At 34.2% G+C, this 20,211-nt stretch overlaps 1 protein-coding gene across 2 annotated transcripts in view; it reads left to right on the top strand.

Annotated features, from left to right (window-relative positions):
• The window catches only part of LOC138696414 (enolase-like), a 66,311-nt gene extending 49,153 nt beyond the window's left edge, over positions 1 to 17,158 (top strand). Inside the window, exons 1-8 of one of the 2 annotated variants that reach the window (XM_069821363.1) lie at positions 2,880 to 3,183; positions 4,356 to 4,532; positions 7,247 to 7,401; positions 9,035 to 9,159; positions 11,584 to 11,821; positions 14,782 to 14,968; positions 16,554 to 16,787; positions 16,923 to 17,158. In XM_069821363.1, the coding sequence (XP_069677464.1) occupies positions 3,049 to 3,183; positions 4,356 to 4,532; positions 7,247 to 7,401; positions 9,035 to 9,159; positions 11,584 to 11,821; positions 14,782 to 14,968; positions 16,554 to 16,787; positions 16,923 to 17,045 (1,374 nt within the window). In that variant the 5' untranslated portion in view covers positions 2,880 to 3,048 and the 3' untranslated portion in view covers positions 17,046 to 17,158. Of the gene's footprint in view, positions 1 to 2,879; positions 3,184 to 4,355; positions 4,533 to 7,246; positions 7,402 to 9,034; positions 9,160 to 11,583; positions 11,822 to 14,781; positions 14,969 to 16,553; positions 16,788 to 16,922 lie in introns of those variants that run through there. The other variant, XM_069821374.1, reaches the window with a different exon arrangement.
• The last annotated feature ends 3,053 nt before the right edge of the window (positions 17,159 to 20,211 follow it).

Raw genomic sequence — 20,211 nt, 5'->3', positions numbered from 1 at the left:
AGTTTTGTTTAACATTAACTTATATGCCCTCTTCTGATAGATACCTCTTCCATGCTTGCATCATAGTGCCCTCTTTTGGTAAGCTATAGTACTCCGTTCCGTAAAGTTCTGTTGTTCTGAACCGGCAAGTTTGAACATTGCAAACATTTGTCTGAGTTTTAAAATATATATATACGGAAGTGCGAATGCACAGAAGGTAAATCAAATATACACATTCATAGGTAAAGTTATAAGACACGCTGCAGAAATTCTACATTGTGTACAATGACCTCGAAAGAAGTAGCACCAGTTTGTATGTTAATGGTCGCCTTCACTGTGGAGCCATGTTTATTCAGTATATAATTTTGCCATTCTATTTTCCAACGACATTTTGATTTTTCGTAATTTATTTCCAAAGAGTGGGTGAAGAAAGAATGATGCTAAAACTGATCAGAAAGAGAAAAAGGAATTAGTTTGGTCACTGGCTTGAGAAGAAACTGCCTACTGAAGGATGCACTGGAAGGAAGGTGAACGGGGTAAGATTTCAGGGCAGAAGAAGATATCAGATTATAGACGACATTAAGATATGCGGAGATTAAAAGAAAGGCAGACAATAGGAAAAATTGGAGAATGCAGGGTTTGCTGTGAAAGACCTGCCCTGAGGCAGAACACGTATGTATGTATGTATGTATGTATGTATGTATGTATGTATGTATGTATGTATGTATGTATGTATGTATGTATGTATGTATGTAATTTAGCTCCTTCCATGGTTGAACTTCACGAGTCGTCATTGATATTTTTTTTTACTTTTAGAAGAGTTGTCTTGAAGATATGAAGATAGTCCATAAAATGCGCGCACATAGAGAGATAAATACATTGCGAAAAGAACACTTTTTATATAAGTACAGTATATCTATTTCATTTTATTTCTCCCTCTGTGCAATGTCACAGTTTATGGTGAGGGGGGAAAGGGGATAGCAAAAGACTATAATGCCCGCCACTTGAAATTAAAGATCACTGATCAGCAGAGATACAGTATAATGAAACATTTGTATCTTGAAACATGGTGTAAAGTAATTATAGTAGTAACACAGTCTAGTATATAGTCACGAAGCTCAATACGTAGGGAATGTGAATCCATAAATATTTGCTAACCACTAGGATCGCTATTATTGCCTCATCACAGACAATGCGAAATAGTATCGGCACAGTCTATTGTTCCTAGTACCCTCAACAACTCAAGCTTCGTGACTATATACTAGACTGTGATAGTAGTAACACAGTCTACTATATACAGTCGCGAAGCTCAATATGTAGTAAAAATGCAAACATGGGTAGTTGCCCACCACTAAGATCGCTACCATCGCCTCATCATCGCAGATCTCTCTCCTGGCAGCCGACAAAATGTGTTACACTTTCGTTGTCGTGTTCTTTTGGAAAAATTAACACCTTCCTTCCATTATTGAAATATTAAATGCATAAAGTTAATTTATTATTTTAATGAAGTATATTAAATTCCACCATAAACTGGAAGATACCTGGAAGAAATAAGTTAATATAATTTTTGTTTGTGCAAAACAAACTGAAATTTACTATAATAGCTTCACTCATTCAAGATTATAGCGATAATTAACTATGAAACCAATAAATATTAATTTGCATTTCTCTTTACAACAATAATAATGGAAATATGAATTAATGGAGTAACTTACGTGTACCGGTACTTGTAGTGTAGGCTTAGGTAGTTAACAAAGTGGGATGAGGTTAAACAATAATAATCACACCAGAATTGGAAATAAAACGTGATCAATAAATTTTATTGTAACAGACTTTTTCTACGTCTCTAGTAAAGCAAGAAATAAAAATAACAACAAAATTAACAGCTATAATTAAAAACATATCCTTTGAAGAAAAAAGTAGGCCTAAGCAATAATAATCCCACCAGAATTGAAAATAAAACGTGATCAATAAATTTAATTAAAACAAACTTAATTTTTCTACGTCTTTAGTAAAATAACGCATAAAAATAATAACAAAATTAATAGCTACAATTAAAAATATATCCCCCGAAAAAAAAAAAGTAGACCTAACCTTTATTTCTCTTGAAATTTAGCAGCCTAAGTGACAGAACTTTAACCGGTATCTAATGTCCTTTCGGTTAGACTGAAATATTCCATTGTGAAATTTAAGGATATAATGTATTCTAACAGTCACAAAGAACTTCAAATTAACAGTTTTGTTTCTGCACAGCATTCTTGTGGAAACCCAGGAACCTTTCTGAATCTTTCGGAAATCGGAAAAAGGATAACTCTGGCCTCTTTCTCTTACTGTTGCTACAATTTATAGCACTACAAACGTCTCCTCCTTGTCCCATATTATTATTATTCCAATTATTATATTTTAGCCATTAACATTTTCATTATAACCAATAACGAACATTTCACAAGCATCAATGTGAAATACGCAACGAGCTAGCACTCGATAGAAGTAAGACACAGTCCAAAGTCGACCATGGACAGTCTATTGTTTCTAGTTGCTAACCGCCTGGAGCGCTTTATCACGAGATATGCAAAAAAACACCTCAAGCTTCGCGACTGTATATAGTAGACTGTGGTAGTAAACTAATAACTCCAAATGTATGTTTGTAAATTATTGTATTAATATGACCTGATATTCAGACTGCAGATATTTTATAATTTTGAGGGCGAAATTAGAATATTAATCGAGAAAGAAGATAACAAGACTAATAGACGTTGAATTTCCCGTCGATATTTATGAAAATTTACATACAAGGACAACAATTGAAAACCTAGTTGGTAATTCTGTTCTGAACAAACGAAGGAGCCAAAACTGTTTTAATAATATGCAATTAAAACAAATGATATCATGGATACTCTTTCAATTATTGCAAAAAATGAGCACTGAAAACAAGATTTTATAATATCAAAAGTTTTACGTTAGGCTACACAATACATATTGATTATTCTGTCGCAGACGGAAGCAACATACAAGTTTTCATTTAGATCACTGCGGGGAAAGAAAAAAGACTACTTAATTTTGTTTCAGATGAAAGTAAATCTGTTACATTTTCCACGAGTTTTGTTCTCGAGATACTTTAGTGATAAATCTTCTCCAGTCATGCCTATTTACAATGGTATGGCACGTAGAATATTTGATTCTCGTGGATTTCCGACATTGGAGGTAAGTTAGCATCTTTTAGCACAAACAAGACAGACAGTTACGCAGTAGGCCAAAATTATTATGTTTGTAGAGGAGGTATAATATTGTGACTTGTTAGTAATGTCAATCTGGCACTTCACACTGGTTTGCCTGAACCAGTTGTTAAAATTTCTTACATTCCCAGAACCATTTGTTGAAATGATAATTTTTGCCAACTGCATTTTTTTAAATTAATTTGTGAATGTGTGAACTTTATACGGTAGATATTTCTTTACAATTGCGTTATATAGGCCTAATTGTATTATTACATCTTGTGGAATAGTTTAGTTTTTGTAACATTACAATTTTTAATTTCACATCTGTCACGTATTTCTGCAGTTATACAAAAGGTCAATATTAAGCATTGCTAAAAGATTACCGTATACATCTTGATTACACAACTTTTAACACTATGTCACTTCGGAATATGTATTATAATGTCTTTCTCGTGTTAAATTTTGCCGTACCTGGTTAACATGTTTTGGCCTGTTATTAACCTTCTTCAGAACTGGTTGTTGCTGGTCTTGGCGCCATTTGTTTTGTTTCCTGTGGGGGTGTGTTTGTGTAATGTAATGTGGAGTCAAAGAGTGTGTGTGTTCTGAAATTGAGTTGTCTGTTGAGAATTTCTTTTGGAAATATACAGACACACAAAAACACATCTAAAAGAAATTCTCAACACACAACTCAATTTCAGAACACACACGTGCTTTGACTCCACATTACACTACATAAACACACCTCCACAGGAAACAAAACAAAAGGCACCAAGACCAGCAACAACCAGTTCTGAAGAAGGCCAATAACAGACCGAAACATGTTAACCAGGTACGGTAAAATTTAACACGAGAAAGACATATAATACATATTCCGAAGCTAAAAAATTGTTCAGGATTGAACAATGAAGTCCTTATCTTTCTTGTTTTTCAGGATCTATTAATATAATACTAGAATTTTAAGTACAATTTTTCAATGCTGGACGAACAAAATTCAAAACTTATTTGCCATGTCCTTCTTTCATGACGATACCAGAACCTGCACCTGGCTTTACATTTGAGTGCTAACCTCATTGAAGATTTAACAGCTCACAGTCACTATTGTTACATAGTGTGATGAACGTTCACTATTGAATTAATATGATCTTATTTGCATTTTAGGTGGACTTGATAACTGATCAAGGTTTATTTAGAGCAGGTGTTCCATCTGGTAAAAGTACAGGAATTCACGAGGCTGTGGAACTCAGGGATGGGGATAAATGCAGATATATGGGAAAGGATGTTTCCAAAGCAATTCACAATGTCAATAAAATCATCATTCCAGAGCTTCTGAAAAAGGTAATTCCAGAAACTGCTTCCACGGGATAGCAGACGTACTACTGGAAGCTTAAAAGATTGTAAATCTAAGGAATGTGACCACTGACAGTCAGGAATGCTGTGAGATTCAGTGATATCTGCCATCCTAAAAACATCTTTTTTTTTTTTTTTTTAGTTGGTTATTTAACGACGCTGTATCAACTACTAGGTTATTTAGCGTCGATGAGATTGGTGATAGCGAGATGATATTTGGCGAGATGAGGCCGAGGATTCGCCATGGATTACCTTGCATTCACATTACGGTTGGGGAAAACCTCGGAAAAAACCCAACCTGGTAATCAGCCCAAGCGGGGATCGAACCCGCGCCCGAACGCACTAAAAACATGGTGTCATATCTTCAAGGGAGCGTTTAATTTATGACAGCAAATGTCGCTTGTTAACTGATAACTAGGGCTAGGATTTTGATGACCTATAAATCATGGAAAAAATGTCCTAAAAACAATGTATTTATCACCTAAAAATCTTTCAAAAATGCCCTAAAAATTTATCTTACATAATTGGCTTAGTAGGAAAAGAGGTTTTGTACTACTTAATATTTAGATTAGTAATTAAATTAAATTTTATATAATTTTTTCTAAGGAGTACACTTTAATTAATTATTTTATCTGATGTAGTTTCCATGTATGATCGTTCACCTCTGCGTCGGCACGTGAACGTGAGGTCAGCAGTCAGCTGGTCGGTCTTGGCCCTTCATGGGCTGTAGCGCCATGGATTTACTTTACTTTTAGTTTCCATGTAGTCTACCACAAGGCCACTCTTATCCGGAATTAGCAGGTATTGAGGAGTCTATATTGAAGGATGGTTGGACTGATCCATTACGTGGGGTGTACTACGTTAAAATGGCAATATTTGTGTAAATACTAAAGCAGCTATGTTTCTGGCTTACTAGAAAAAAGATGCAATTTCATGAAAATCCTAGCCCTACTGATAACTATAACGAATTAATAATAAGGAAAATAAGAGTGCAGCTATTTCTGCAGGGAGACAGCAAGATACTGATACCCCAGCAAAGTGGGTTGGAGAACATCATCCTCTCTCTCCACTTCATCACAAACTTGCATTTTAACCTGATAATGTCATATCCAAGCATTGTATACTGATCTCTTGTTTAATGAACTGTCCAAAGACAGGATTGAACCTCGTGATACCAATGAGGCATTACTCATGAGGCAACTAAGCCAGAAGATAATGGATGACTAGTTCCTTTCTCTTTCTATTGCTTACATTGCTGACTAGTAACATATTACACTAATCAGACTTCAGATGTATACAAACAATTGTTCTTCCTATCGTCAAGTGAGATGTACTACCTGATAATAGATGTACATATCAGCCAGAGTCTCAGTGAGAGGTAAACTGGTCTCTTAGAAATAAATAGGCCTAATAAATTGTTAAGTTTTGTAAGACTACAAATTTTAAGTCCTTATACTTCTGTTAAGTTTTGGCAAGGAACATTTATATAATTAAAATTCATCTGTGTGGCATATAAATAAATAAACAAACAAACAAACAAATCAAATTTGTTTAGATGTAGCCCTTCTTGTCTTGAAAGGGTCTGTAGAATATGTAATTTATACATTATGAAATAGATCAAACTATATAGTCCTATAATCATTATTTTTATCATACTATCATGTTGGTGTTTGTTGTTTAGTTAACTGTCCGAAGACCACATAAGTGACACCAATAAGACATCATTCGTGAGGTAACTAATCCAGGAGATAATGGGGAATTTTGGCCAGTTCCTTTTCCCTCCATTGCATAGGCCTACATCGCTGAGTAGCTATATTTACACTAGTCAGACATTTTTATTTTATTTTATTGGGTTATTTTACGACGCTGTATCAACATCTAGGTTATTTAGCGTCTGAATGAAATGAAGGTGATAATGCCAGTGAAATGAGTCCGGGGTCCAGCACCGAAGGTTACCCAGCATTTGCTTGTATTGGGTTGAGGGAAAACCCTGGAAAAACCTCAATCAGGTAACTTGCCCCAACCGGATAGTTAGACTTCAGATGTATACAAATAATATTGTTCTTTCTCTGACACATAATGTCAAGTGAGACGTACTGCCTGATAATAGATGTACAAATCATTATACCGGTATGTATTTAGTTTTGTTAATTTTTCTACAATTTGTAATTATCAAATAAATTTATCCTTTGTTACTGTTGCAACCATTGTATAAAGAACTTAAAATTTTATGTAGTATTTTTTGTCATTTAGGCAGTCTGTTATGGCAGAAAGAATGTTAAATTATTTAATTAAATAAATGATTAATTAAGCAAATATATAATTAAATGAATAAGTAGAAAAGCAAATAAATAAATGGTTGAATAATTGAATAAAGAAAGAAAGAAACAAATAAATAAGTAAATAAATAAATTAGTTAATTAATGAAAAGAAATAAAGAATGAAACAGATATACATTATATTGTATTACAAATAAAATATTTAAATAATTTTCAACAATCCTTTTCAATGCGCTTTTTCAGAGGAAGATGAGAAAGGAGGAAGAGAAAGCAAGCCATCCTCTGTTCTGGGAAATAACAAATCACATACTAGAATAAATAGGCTCTAATGCATGTCATTTTTCCCAACATCTTATCTGTGACTGTCACAACATGAAATTGTATGTAGTACTTACAGTCTATATAGAAAATGAATTATTACAGAATTTTGAAGCATCACAGCAGAAAGAGATTGACGACTTCTTGATAGATCTTGATGGCACTCCAAACAAGTCGAAACTTGGTGCTAATGCAATTCTTGGTGTGTCTTTGGCAGTGTGCAAAGCAGGAGCAGCCAAGAGGTGCATACCTCTTTACAGGTAGCTTCCTATAATGTTTTTGAACTCACTACATATTATGGTTATTAAATCCTTCCTGTAATACATTTTGACACTCTTTGAGTTATTACTTCGTGAATGATATTCAATTTCGAATTTCATATAATTCAGTTAATTGCTAGGCTACCATGTACACCATTGTTTTAACAACTGCTTGATTGTTGTTTGTTAGCAGGGACAAAGACTGGCCACCAGAATTTGTCATGTATATTAAAGAAAATGAAATTTAATGTGTATCTATCAGTTACTTAATGTGTTATTAGGTAATAAGTATTAAAGAGTTCATTCTTGTACAAGAAATGGAATTTTATTAACACAATGTTTTTGAGGGTACTAGTAAGTAACTTCACGATTTCTCCCCATCTCGGTCAGAAACACGGGAACAAACTGATATTTCCCATCAAGTACGCCTACCTGAAGTAGTTCTCAACTTCTCAAAAATGTAGAAATACACCCCATTCAGTGTTTAATCTCACATTTATTTTTGCTTTATCTCCACCTCATCTGAATTGTGTTAACATTGCCGGCCTGGACAATTGCCCTCGGGTCACTGTACGTGCTGATTAGGAAACTGGAAAACCAATGGTGACATTGGTCGTGGAGGCGAAGGGGAAACCCAAGAGAATAATCAAAGTTCACGCAGTCATGTCTTCCATTACTCTTGCAGCTAATAATAACTTAAAAACAAACGCATTTCTAAATAAACGGCATGTTCCAAAGGTTCAGGAAAACCCAGTCGTTGACGGTCCTGCAGGTCATAAAAGAGAATAATATAATTTCGGATTAATGTACCTTTCCAAATGATTTCTCATTCCTCTGCAGCCAATATCTTTAAAATGAATATATGTCTTAAAATTACATTTTAACAAAAATGCCATTTTTTTGTTTTTATCCTAAACATGAAGATTTTCGCTGACGCGGTCAATTTTCGTTGAAATTCGCTACAAAATTACAGCCATAAATCAGTCACATTTGTGATAAATCGTGCATATACTTCTTGCTGCATCTCTCCATTAAATTTCGCTTTTATCACTAATAAAAAAAAAAAGCCACGGGTACCACTAATTGAAGTTTTGAAGAAAGTGGGATCTTCTTAGTTATATTTCTTAGCCGCCGTTAGGTGTTTCACAAACTTTCTTAATATTGATTTGAGAATCAAATTATTTAATACAAGGCTGGCAACACTACAAAGCAGTCATCTATCATTTGTGTTCAAGCTCCTTGGATCTGACTGTGCTTTTCTTTGCTATGCTATAAACATCAACACAATGTTACATCTATAAGGGGAAATTTGGCTTAGTTTCTTTTATGCATTTGGCCAACATTAGTCATCTGGCTAATAAATATGAAAAATAACAATTTTGGCTTACTTCCTTTTTAAAAGTGCAGTTCATCTTTGTTGTATTAGTAGGGTATTTAAACATTAGACTATTATTGAAGAGTAGAGTTGAATTCATTTTGTAGTAATTTGACGAACATACTCATTAACCTCGATTTTCAGCATTCTATTCTCTTTAAGAAAGATTATTGGAACTGTAATATAATTTGTGTATTTTTTTCAACTTCTAATCAGAAATAAATATGAGCATTAATATAATGTAACATTGTTGCACAGACATATTGGCGACTTGGCAGGAATTAGAGACTTAATTATGCCGGTTCCTTGTTTTAACGTCATCAATGGTGGATCACATGCTGGAAATAAGTTGGCTATCCAGGAATTCATGATTTTGCCTACTGGTGAGTAAACATGATAATGTAGTATGTGTGTATAAAACAAATCAATTTCAGCAAAAAGATGAAATTTCAGAAGAGAAAATTATAGATGAGTAATAATTATAGATTCTCATTGCGGTAAGGGAAAAAAAATCATTACAGTTATTTTTTTACTTGGTTATTTAACAATGCCGTATTAACTATTAGGTTATTTAGCATCGATGGGACTGGTGATAGCGAGATGGTATTTGGCGATGAGGCCGAGGATTCGCCACAGATTACCTGACATTCGCCTTATGGTTGGAGAAAACCTCGGAAAAAACCCAACACTGTATCTCGAAGTGCATGAATTGTTAGAAGAAGAGGACTAGTCACTTGACAAGTCGTATTTTTCAACTTAACATTAGAATTCTACAATGTTTCACGCAAGTGACAACTTTCATTTTTACATTAAACGATGAAGTGTCGCTCATATAATATGGGAGCACTCTTAATTCCGATATCCCAAAATTTATGACAAATCCCTTTTTGATCTCAGCTCCTCAATTAGTGGGGTACATTAACACTTATGCTTCAATAATAATTCTTTTAATTGGATATTGACCAGGGGCGTATTTTGCGGGCTACCGGCGGTAGCCCAAGGAAATTACAAAAGAAAACGTTTATAATATAACATAATGTAATAATTTTGTATTATTAGTTTTACCATAGTAATTAAAATTAAAGTAATTGTTAGATATATTTTGTGTAATAATAGGGTCAGCGGTAGCCCAAACCCTTTAACCAGTATATGCCACTGATATTCACAGATTCTGTAATTTGAAGCAGTGAGGTTTCATATAATTCACCCCTGAATAGAAACATCAGAGTATTTGGAATAGTTTATGGCCGACAGTCAAGTATAGTGAATCTAAAGCTGTTTGACTGATAACAGTGGCGGTTCCTCGGGGGAGGGAAGGGAGGAACATCCTCCTCACATTTTTCTTCTTTTGAAAGTAAATGCCAAATAAAATATGTGCCTTGAAATTCAAGAAAGATTCGATAATTTTTAAGTTCACAGCTATAAGAAAACCTCGGTTGATCGAGTTTTAAACGATGCGGGCTCATATGCTACTAGAAAACTGTGAGAAAGATGCGAGATTGTTTGTGTGGAGGAAAGTCAATCCATTCCTCCTTTACTGCAGTTAGCACACATAGACAACAGCGCACTAGCGGCCAGAGAAAGAAGCAGAGTTTTAAAGCGAGTAAATGAACGGAGAGGGAGGAGATCCTCCTCTGAATCCTGCATGGGCCGGAAATAGAAACCGACTGGTCTTGCAGCAAGCTCGCTACCGCTGCCATCTAACGATCTTGAATTCAACCAGACTATAACACATCTAGGAGGAGGCACAATAAAAACAGTTTTAAAGCAACGCTATGAAAGACACCATATAAACTTTTTTCAAAATTATAAATCAAAAATATTATTCATTGCACTTTATATAAGGTACTATTCATGGTTTGAAACTTTCAAGGATATTTGAAAGTTAAAGTTGGGTTTATACAAAACAAAGAGGAAGTAGTTCTACATTAGTATCACAGATCTTTTTGGCCCTGAAATTCACTTCCATTCATTGCGTACTAGACAGGGCAACAGCCAAGTTGTCAGTTTTGTACAAATATATTTGAAATTGAAAGTAGGTACTCCAAACTACATTATTTTTAACACAAAAAAATAATTGGCCACCAGCAACTTTTAACAATAATAGTAGTATGACTTTACAAGAACTGATATTCTTCAAAAGCATGTGATACTGAACTTTTAAAATGTACATGTGATAACACAGATCACGTGGGTGGGTGCAGTGTTCTCGCTTTCCTCAGATTATTTTCTATTCCCATTTCCGCGGTTCCAATTTTAGTAGCTATAGTCTCTTCCAACACGTGTGATGCTGTAGTGTGCTCGAAAAATGCTGCGAGGTGAATTTCCTTATAATTGTTAATTTGTGCAATTATTCAACAATGAATGGAAGTGAAAATATTATATATTTTGGAAAATTTAGGAAACTCAGTTTACAAGATCAGATTATTGCTATACAGAAGGAAAGGCCAACCCCAACACTACCTGGTCTTACATGTATGCATGTTGGCTAATTTGTAGCATGTTTCATTCAAGAAGGTGTCATTTCGTCCTGTTACCTTCTTTCCTCCTCTTAAGAAATACGCAGGAGCCACCACTGACTGATAACCAAATTAAAGATTAATTGTTGAAACAAGAAATTGAATTGGTTCCCAAAAAAAAAAAATAAAATAAAATTCCTGTTTAATAAGATGGCACTGGAGTAAAAGTGGTCGTTTCTACAGACTTAAGTGTATTTGTTAATTTGTTTGTTTGTTCAACTGTCTTCTTTAGTGAAATAGTGTGGGTGTTTATAACTTTCATCTATATATACATATATTGTTTCACAGGTGCTAGTAGTTTCCAGGAGGCCATGAAGATGGGCACTGAAGTGTATCACCATTTGAAGTCAATAATCAAAGCAAAATATGGTCTTGATGCCACAGCTGTTGGTGATGAAGGGGGTTTTGCTCCTGGCATTCAGGATGCCAAGGATGGCTTCGCTCTTCTTTTACATGCAATTGAAAAAGCAGGATATAAAGGCAAGGTAGACATTGCTGTGGATTGTGCAGCTTCAGAGTTCTTCAGGTGAACATCTCATTTACTTGAAATGTGTTAGAACTTCTATAAAAGACGAAGTGAATGAATGGTATGAGAAATATACCAGTATTTAAATAATTTCGTACAACCTTATCCTACTACAATAGAGCCTCTTTTATTCATGGTAATGAAGGGAGTGGGCTGAACGGTTAATCGAAAAAATCAGATAATCAGTACCATAAAAGATTTTCATAAATTTAGTGAATAATAGGCCTACTTACACTTTCGTAATTTTCTCCATGGTCTTGTATTTAACACGCTAGGTAGAGGATCAGAAGTTCACTAATTTAAATATGGTTGTCAACATCGGATTTTTAAGGGAAAGGAAACTCCTTGTAATGGCTGTCTGTGGAAAGATAGGAATAGTAGACGTCTCATGTTGTAGATTTACATACTTTATACACTTCAATCTCGTATTCTAATGCGAGATGAGCCACAGTTTCTCTTACACCAAACCACTCAATTATTTAGGCCTACAATTTTTCTTTCGATACATAGCACAACAAGATTTGTTTTGACACCTGTAGAAAACTTTTTATATAGAAGTTATACATTATGACAACTCGAACAGTAGACCATACTGTGTAAGGGTAAAGGCTTGTAATAACACTCTCTAGAAAAACTAACATGCTAATACAATGTACAGTACTTAATATATTTCTGGGGGGGGGGGGGGAAGACGGATAATCCAACAATTGGTTAATAGGGTCACGGATAATCGGGGTTCTACTGTACATAATCCAGTGTTTCTTGATCAATGGAATGCAGAGCTTTATTTTTAAATATTCACTGCTGACCACAACAAAATTCTCAATTCCATCAGCACCCTTTAACCAACTTGAATTGATAGGCCTTAACTTTGCCACAGGTGTTCCAGAATAGAGTGCTAGGAATAATGATTGGAGATGCAAACATTTGATGTTTCATTAGATGCTTTCACCTAAAATCTATCCCCATTTCATCCATGCCAGAGTCTGCCTGGGTGGCGCAGTTGGTATAGCGCTGGCCCTTCTGTGCCCGAGGTTGCGGGTTCGATCCCTGACCAGGTTGATGGCATTTAAGTGTGCTTAAATGCGATAAATTCTTGTCAGTAAATTTACTGACATGTAAAAGAACTCCTGCAGGACAAAATTCTGGCACACTGGCTACTCTGATATAACAGCAGTTGTAAGTGTCGTTAAATAAAACATAATATAAATATCCATGCCTGATGCACTGCCTAACTTTCGTGACTGCATGTGGGCAGACTATCCTTTTTCATAATCAGAGATGCTACTTCATTCTGGGAAGACTGACAGTGCTGGACTCAGCACCTGGCTTACCTGCCAAGGATGATGCTACCAGTGACTGATGCACTTAAACTTTAAATCGAGGACAGCCAGTTTCTCTCTGCTCCAGTACTTACCACATTCCTTCCTTACACTGGTTACCACTACCATTCCTAAATGTTTTTTTTTTTTCTAATTTAATGCGTGTGTGTGAACAAGTTCATACAGTACCTGTATTGAGAAGTCATTTTGCATCTTTTGTTTGGGAATGTGTGAATACATTTATATATGTGCCCTACATATAGTCAATTTTCAAGCCAGTAGAAGGAGCAATAACTAACTTATCAGTTTTATTTCTGTGAGTCTACTCTACAATGGATGTGCTGATATACAACTGGCGTAGCTCAGACAGTAGTGCATTTGCCTGCTGAAATCCATAGCGGAGCGGAGTTTGTGGTGAGCTTACAGTGGACCATAATACAGTTTGGATTACTTGTTTTTGTGTCAGCTTAGACGATGTTGCAAGACCAGGAAGACCGAAAACATCAACACATGAACAAAGTGTGAAACTTGTGATGGATGCTCTTCAAGAAGATCGTCGAGGAACTTTCAGAAGCTAAGGGGATTTCACCAAATTTAGTATTCCGTATTTTGGCAAAGAATTTGAAGAAAAGAAAAATTTTTGCCCGATGGTTCCCTTACTTCTTGACTGCTGAGCAAAAGCAGAAACGCCTGGACATTTCAAACTTGCTGACAGGACCATCACGAAAACGAGTACAGTACCCCAACGAGAAACCGTATTATGGTCCATTATAAATTCATCACAAACTCCACTCAAAGCATTGTGGAAGTATAGATTTTTATGGTGGGGTTTTGCCACGTAAAGATCCGATCTTTGGTCTTTAATCATCACAGTACTTGAGACACGTGCAGGCTCCATTTCTAGCTCTCGTTACCTAAACATAGAATATTTTATGGACGAAACAAACACACATGTTTCTTGCTAAATCCTTCAACTTCAACTGGCGCAATTTTCATTGGTGTTGTATCATTCACTTCACAGTTCTACCAACCTGTGCATTAATTATGAAATGACCCTCATATAATTTTTTCTTTTAATAGTTTAAACATTTTTCTTAATCTTGGATGTGCTCTTTCAAAACAGTATGCCATATGTCAAAATTGACTAAACATAACTAAAGTAGACAGTTCTTATAACATCCATAATAACTATTTTTATAACAGATTTGGCTAAGTTTATTACTTAAATGCCAAATATGATATTTCTGTGTATTTGGGATCAACAATTCAACACTTAACATTTTTGTATTACTGTATCTCAATTTTACTACACAGTTATTAATCATTTTAGTCTTATCTTATTATTTAAATTAATTACCGTACAAATCAATGCTATGTTAATAATTTGATGTGTTGAATGTTATCTATTGAGTTAATACGTCAATTTTGGAGTTTACATATATTTTCCACAAGTCAGGATAAAATCTTGATGATTCTTCACTAGAAACCAAAGTACTATTAGGCCTACATTTTATTTCTTGGTTGATCCCAGAGCAAATAGGAGGATTACTTTCCAATAGGCTACATCAAAACATAAACATAATGTTTATACACTGTTGTAGTGCTGGTAATGTATTAATTAACTTTAATATTTACTAGGGATGGAAAGTATGACCTAGATTTTAAGAATCCTAATTCCGACAAATCCAAATGGCTAAACGCGCAACAGATGACAGCCTTGTATATGGATTTCGTAAAGAAATTTAATCTTGTGTTCATTGAAGATCCATTTGAGCAAGATGATTGGAATGCATGGACTAATATGACTGCTCAAACCGACCTTGAGGTAAAACTAACTTATGAAATATGTTTATCTTATATATGCGTAATGAACTATTTGGTTACAGGCAAAATTTACTGGCCATTTTTCGTCCATGTCAAAATTTGGAGGGTTTGTAAAATGGATCCATATAGGTGGCCCAACTGCACACTGGTTCGTACCACATTCTATGTGCAGTCCATACCACATCTGGGGCTATTCTCTGTATGACATCTGTGGAATTATTGTAGTCACCAGCATAGCTCAGAAAATAATCGCTTTTGTTTACTGATTCGCAATTACACTTAGGCATGGGTTCGATTCCTGGTTGGATTTTTTCCAAGGTTTTCTCCAAGTGTAAGGCGCAAATCAGGTAATCATACAGTGAATATTCGGGTTGACACACAGATGTATTGCTTTAACAAAAATCTTTATTATTAAATTGGTTCAAGTCACAATTTATTTGCAAAGTTACATTTGAAACGCTTGGTTCAGATCAGAATTCCAAAGGAAAAGACAGCTAAAATTGTTCTATTAAGTATAGACTGGAAGAGATTCATAATTTCCCTAATGATGGTAAAGTTATTTTCTGCTAACCCTTCTCAGAAGAGGTATGTAGGAATTTTTATTTTAATTTTTCTGTGGTTAATTTGTGAAGTTCATTGTTACAATTAACAGATAAATGTTTAAACATTAAAAATGTAAGTAAAAAAGAGATATCTTTTCAGTGTAGAATCCTTGGTGAGTTTTCAATAATATAATATTGCCATTTCAATTTGTAATTACAGTAAAAAATTTGATTCAGGTAAAATTGTGTATTTTTATTAGTTTCTTATGAGTGTATTTTTAAATAGCCGTTACTGGTATGTTTTAAAGTATAAAGATAGCTTTCTTTACATTTATTTTTGTTTGTGCAATTAAAACAATAGCACATTATCGAATTATTTGCTTTTATTGCAATCTGAATTAAAAATGTTTCATAGTACATTATTAATTGAAAATTTCATATGTGGTCGCATTTTAATATGTAAAACTATGTACATACATGTTAAATTTAGCCTTTGTAATATGATAAAGAACTGAAAAAAATGCTTATATAGATCTAATTAGCATTTATTGCCTATTTTAGGATCTGTTTTCTTAAATTGTTTGTGCCTTTTTGCTTACGTACCGTAAACTGGGGTTACTTTGAACACAGAGGAAACTTTGAACATTTTTTCAGAAAATCATATTTAGGTTTCTACACGCTGCACTTGTTATAGATGGAGGTAAATTATCATAAAAATTATTCTCATACCAAATTTACCTCCATCTATAACAAGTGCAGCATGTAGAAAGCTAAATATGATTTTCTGAAAAAATGTTCAAAGGTTCCTTTGTGTTCAAAGCAACCCCAGTTTACAGTACTTTTAATTTTTTGTTCCTATTAATCCACACTCTACTTACAATATAAATATTGTATTACGATAACAAATTAACAAATTATTAAATTAAAACTTTACTATAGAAACATAAAATTTCACCACATTTGTATGTCAAAAGTTTTTTAATACACATACAATTATTAATGTTTAAATGAGTACCAGTAACAAAATACTGTTAAATGTTACAGATTATTGGAGATGATTTGTTAGTAACCAATCCTGCAAGAATTCAGAAAGCCATTAATAGGAAGGCTTGTAATAGTCTGCTGCTAAAAGTAAATCAGATTGGAACAGTGACTGAAGCAATAAATGCGCACAATTTGGCAAAACAAAATGGCTGGGGCACTTTGGTGTCACACCGCTCTGGTGAGACAGAAGACACATTCATTTCAGATCTGGTCGTTGGTCTCAGCACTGGACATGTAGGCTAATCAAGATTTTTTACATTCTGCAATATATTCAGAAAGTAGATTCATTTCAGTTACTCCTTTTAAAGCCTCTAGTATTATCTACTGATTTGTAATTATTCATAACTATATGTCTTTCTCCTTTCACAGATTAAAACTGGTGCTCCTTGTCGATCTGAAAGACTAGCAAAATATAACCAGTTGTTGCGCATAGAAGAGGAGCTAGGGAAAGATGCAAAATATGCAGGCAGAAAATTCCGCAAACCACTTTAAACATTGACAATAAAAATAGTAATTCTATAAACTTTCTTTCTTTTTTTTTCTAGATACGTATTATAATTTATTATGGATTGTTATAATAAACTTGCATTTCTTTGCTACGACACTTTATGGCTTTTTATTGTCAATTTTTTATAGAACTTGCAATTCAGGTTGGCAATGAAAGATAGAAGAACTTGTACCTATACCTAAGTGCATAGCATGATTGGAACAAATCGATGAACAAACTGGCAACTTATTTCAGACAAGATATAATGAACACATTAAGGTACCAGTAACCAAGAAGTGTTGTTGTTGTTTTCTAATGCCAGGCATTTGACAATAAAGTCATTTGACCTCTTGCACTCCAATATTTTTCAAAGATATTGTCATGGTTAGCCACTGACGCACAGATTTTGAGATGTTCTGAATCCATTTCTTGATTTGAGTTGCACAATGGACAGTTAGGAGACTGATATATTCCAATTCTATGCAGATGCTTGGCCAAACAGTCATGGCCAACCAAGAAGTGTAAATCTACTATAAAATACAGCAGCGCATATTTCTTTCTGTATCTCTTGAATTATCAAAGCAATCTATTTTAAATTTTTAGGACAGACAAAGAACACTCTGATGAAGATTCCTTGTAAGTTTCAACATTTTAGTAAACATATACAAATTTTAATAAAACGTTTTAGAAGTAAACATTGAAAACAATGAGATATAAATGCCAATTTTTCTTAAGTCAGAAACTAATGGAGTGATTGAAATTTTTTTTTTGACATAGAATAAAGACACAATTTAGTTTTGGGAATTAGTCATTTTTCTATGTTGGTTTGGAAATTATATGTGATTTTTTTTTAATTTAAAAATTAATGTAATTTTCTTCATATTTTGCAGTGTGATATGGACTTTTATGAAATAATTAAAATATTTAAATGATTTTAGTTCACAGAATTCAGACATGATGGAATATTGTGTGTGATACCAGTACAGACTGGTCCAACCAATCTTGAGAAAAATTGGATTTTAGTTCGAAAAATTAATTTTACGGGAAATTAAGAAAAAATACATTGTCCACTTGAAACTAAGATTGACTTTTGTCCGTTTTTGAAACAAACAAAGATGGACGTATCCATTTTTGAAACACAAAACTCAGAATCAGGATAATGATGAGAAAATCCTATTCTAAAACTATTTCAGGATTTAAAAAAAGAAGTCTGAATAGGGGCATGGCATTTAAGTACACATGTCTCACACCAATAATTTAAAATTCTCTTAGAGGCTTCAAATATTATTTTTTACAATAAACCATACATCGAATTAATCCTAGAGAAATGTAGATTCTTTTAGGCCTAAAAACAAAAATTGTCATTTTTGATCATTTTACACTTTCTGGTTGCCTTAAACCATATATTAATAAAATATCGAATTACACAAATTATATTAACAATACCGGTACTAATTATAATTACAAAAATACGGAAACAGATATGGAAATATTACGTAGAAGTCAACAGTTAAGTACCGTTTTCAGTAGATTCAGCAGATGATAAAGATAATAAACATCGAAACTAGTCAATCAGGTACAGTACAATAACTTCATCATTTAAAATGTTAACACATTGACGTCGTTATTTATTAATTTAAATAATTTAACAGTTAATTAGTAGTTAAATATACATTATCTATCAAAAAGTAATTGGGCACCGTTTTTGCCCCTTTAGAACCTCGTGGTACCACCTCTTGTTGCTATAACAGCAGCCACCCTGTCAGGCATGCTCTCCACTAGTTTGTGTAGGATATCTACTGGAATGCGTCGCCATTCCTCTTGCAACATGGCACTCAATTGGACAATGGAAGTTGGCGGCATCTCCTGAGACCTCAATCGCCAGTCCAATTCATCCCAAAGGTGCTCAATGGGATTGAGATCAGGACTTTGTGCAGGCCAGTCCAACTGGTGAACATTGTTGTCTGCATACCATTGCATAGTAGCCGCTGAAACATGGGGCCAACTTCCATTGTCCAATTGAGTGCCATGTTGCAAGAGGAATGGCGACACATTCCAGTGGATATCCTACCCAAACTAGTGGAGATCATGCCTGATAGGATGGCTGCTGTTATAGCAACAAGAGGTGGTACCACGAGGTTCTAAAGGGGCAAAAACAGTGCCCAATTACTTTTTGGTAGATAGTGTACATGAACAATATGATACAATATATAAATTTACAAAAATACACAAACAGCATATACCTTACTCAACACACAATAAAATTTTAATTCATATTAAATGTCTTCTTTGACATTATAATGCAGAGTACAAAGACATCCCCATTACCTTCCACCATCACATCCATACACCCCTTCTGTAGAAGACAGTGATCAGCAAGAAACAAGGACTTAACATCAGTAGATCGTTGATGATGCAGAATTACACTCCAAAACGCCTATATGGCAAATTCGAGGTACAGCGTACTGTATTACTTGTACTGTATTTTTTAACATGTTAACACTGTGTAGTTTAAAGTTTTATTATATTTTATAAATCCTGTGCATAGGCCAAGGGATGAAAGAAGTACGAGGGGAACTGGTCTCAATGTTGCAATGTGTTAGTGGTGATGTTGCCAGACTGCTGAAACTTCCAAATCAATTTACTAATTAATTGTACATTTAATCACAAAACCTAATATAGGTTTTCTATTGATTTAAGTGTACCCTATCCATAGCGTCCATTTCAGTTTGTAGGATTATTTCACTTCCATTTTGTATAATCATTTGCCAGACCTACGTACTGGCCTATGAATAGAATGAAGTTCCCAGCGTTGACTATTTTTTGCAATAAATGGGTTACCTATAAGTTATACTGTCATTGATGAAATCATAATCTGGTGTGAGAGATTACATGCATTATTTTAATGTTAAGTTGATCAGTAATTACGAAAACAACAAGTTCTGAAATTGACTGACAGATTGACTCATTGGGAAGATTCAGAAAAAACTTGAGCAAAAACTCAAACTCGAAGTGCTTCTTAAAGCAACAGAACAGCTCGACAATGAAACAGAGAAATCTGTTGTTGGTCTGCAGCAGGCAGCATTGAATAATTTATATGCTTCCACTTCAACCAAAACCATCTGGTCTTAACTAATTTAGGAAAATCAGGGAAACAGCTGTAGAGAAAAG

The sequence above is a fragment of the Periplaneta americana genome, chromosome 1 (genome assembly GCF_040183065.1).
Source record: "Periplaneta americana isolate PAMFEO1 chromosome 1, P.americana_PAMFEO1_priV1, whole genome shotgun sequence".
NCBI classification, from domain to species: domain Eukaryota; kingdom Metazoa; phylum Arthropoda; class Insecta; order Blattodea; family Blattidae; genus Periplaneta; species Periplaneta americana.
This window is presented reverse-complemented; position numbering and strand designations above follow the sequence as displayed.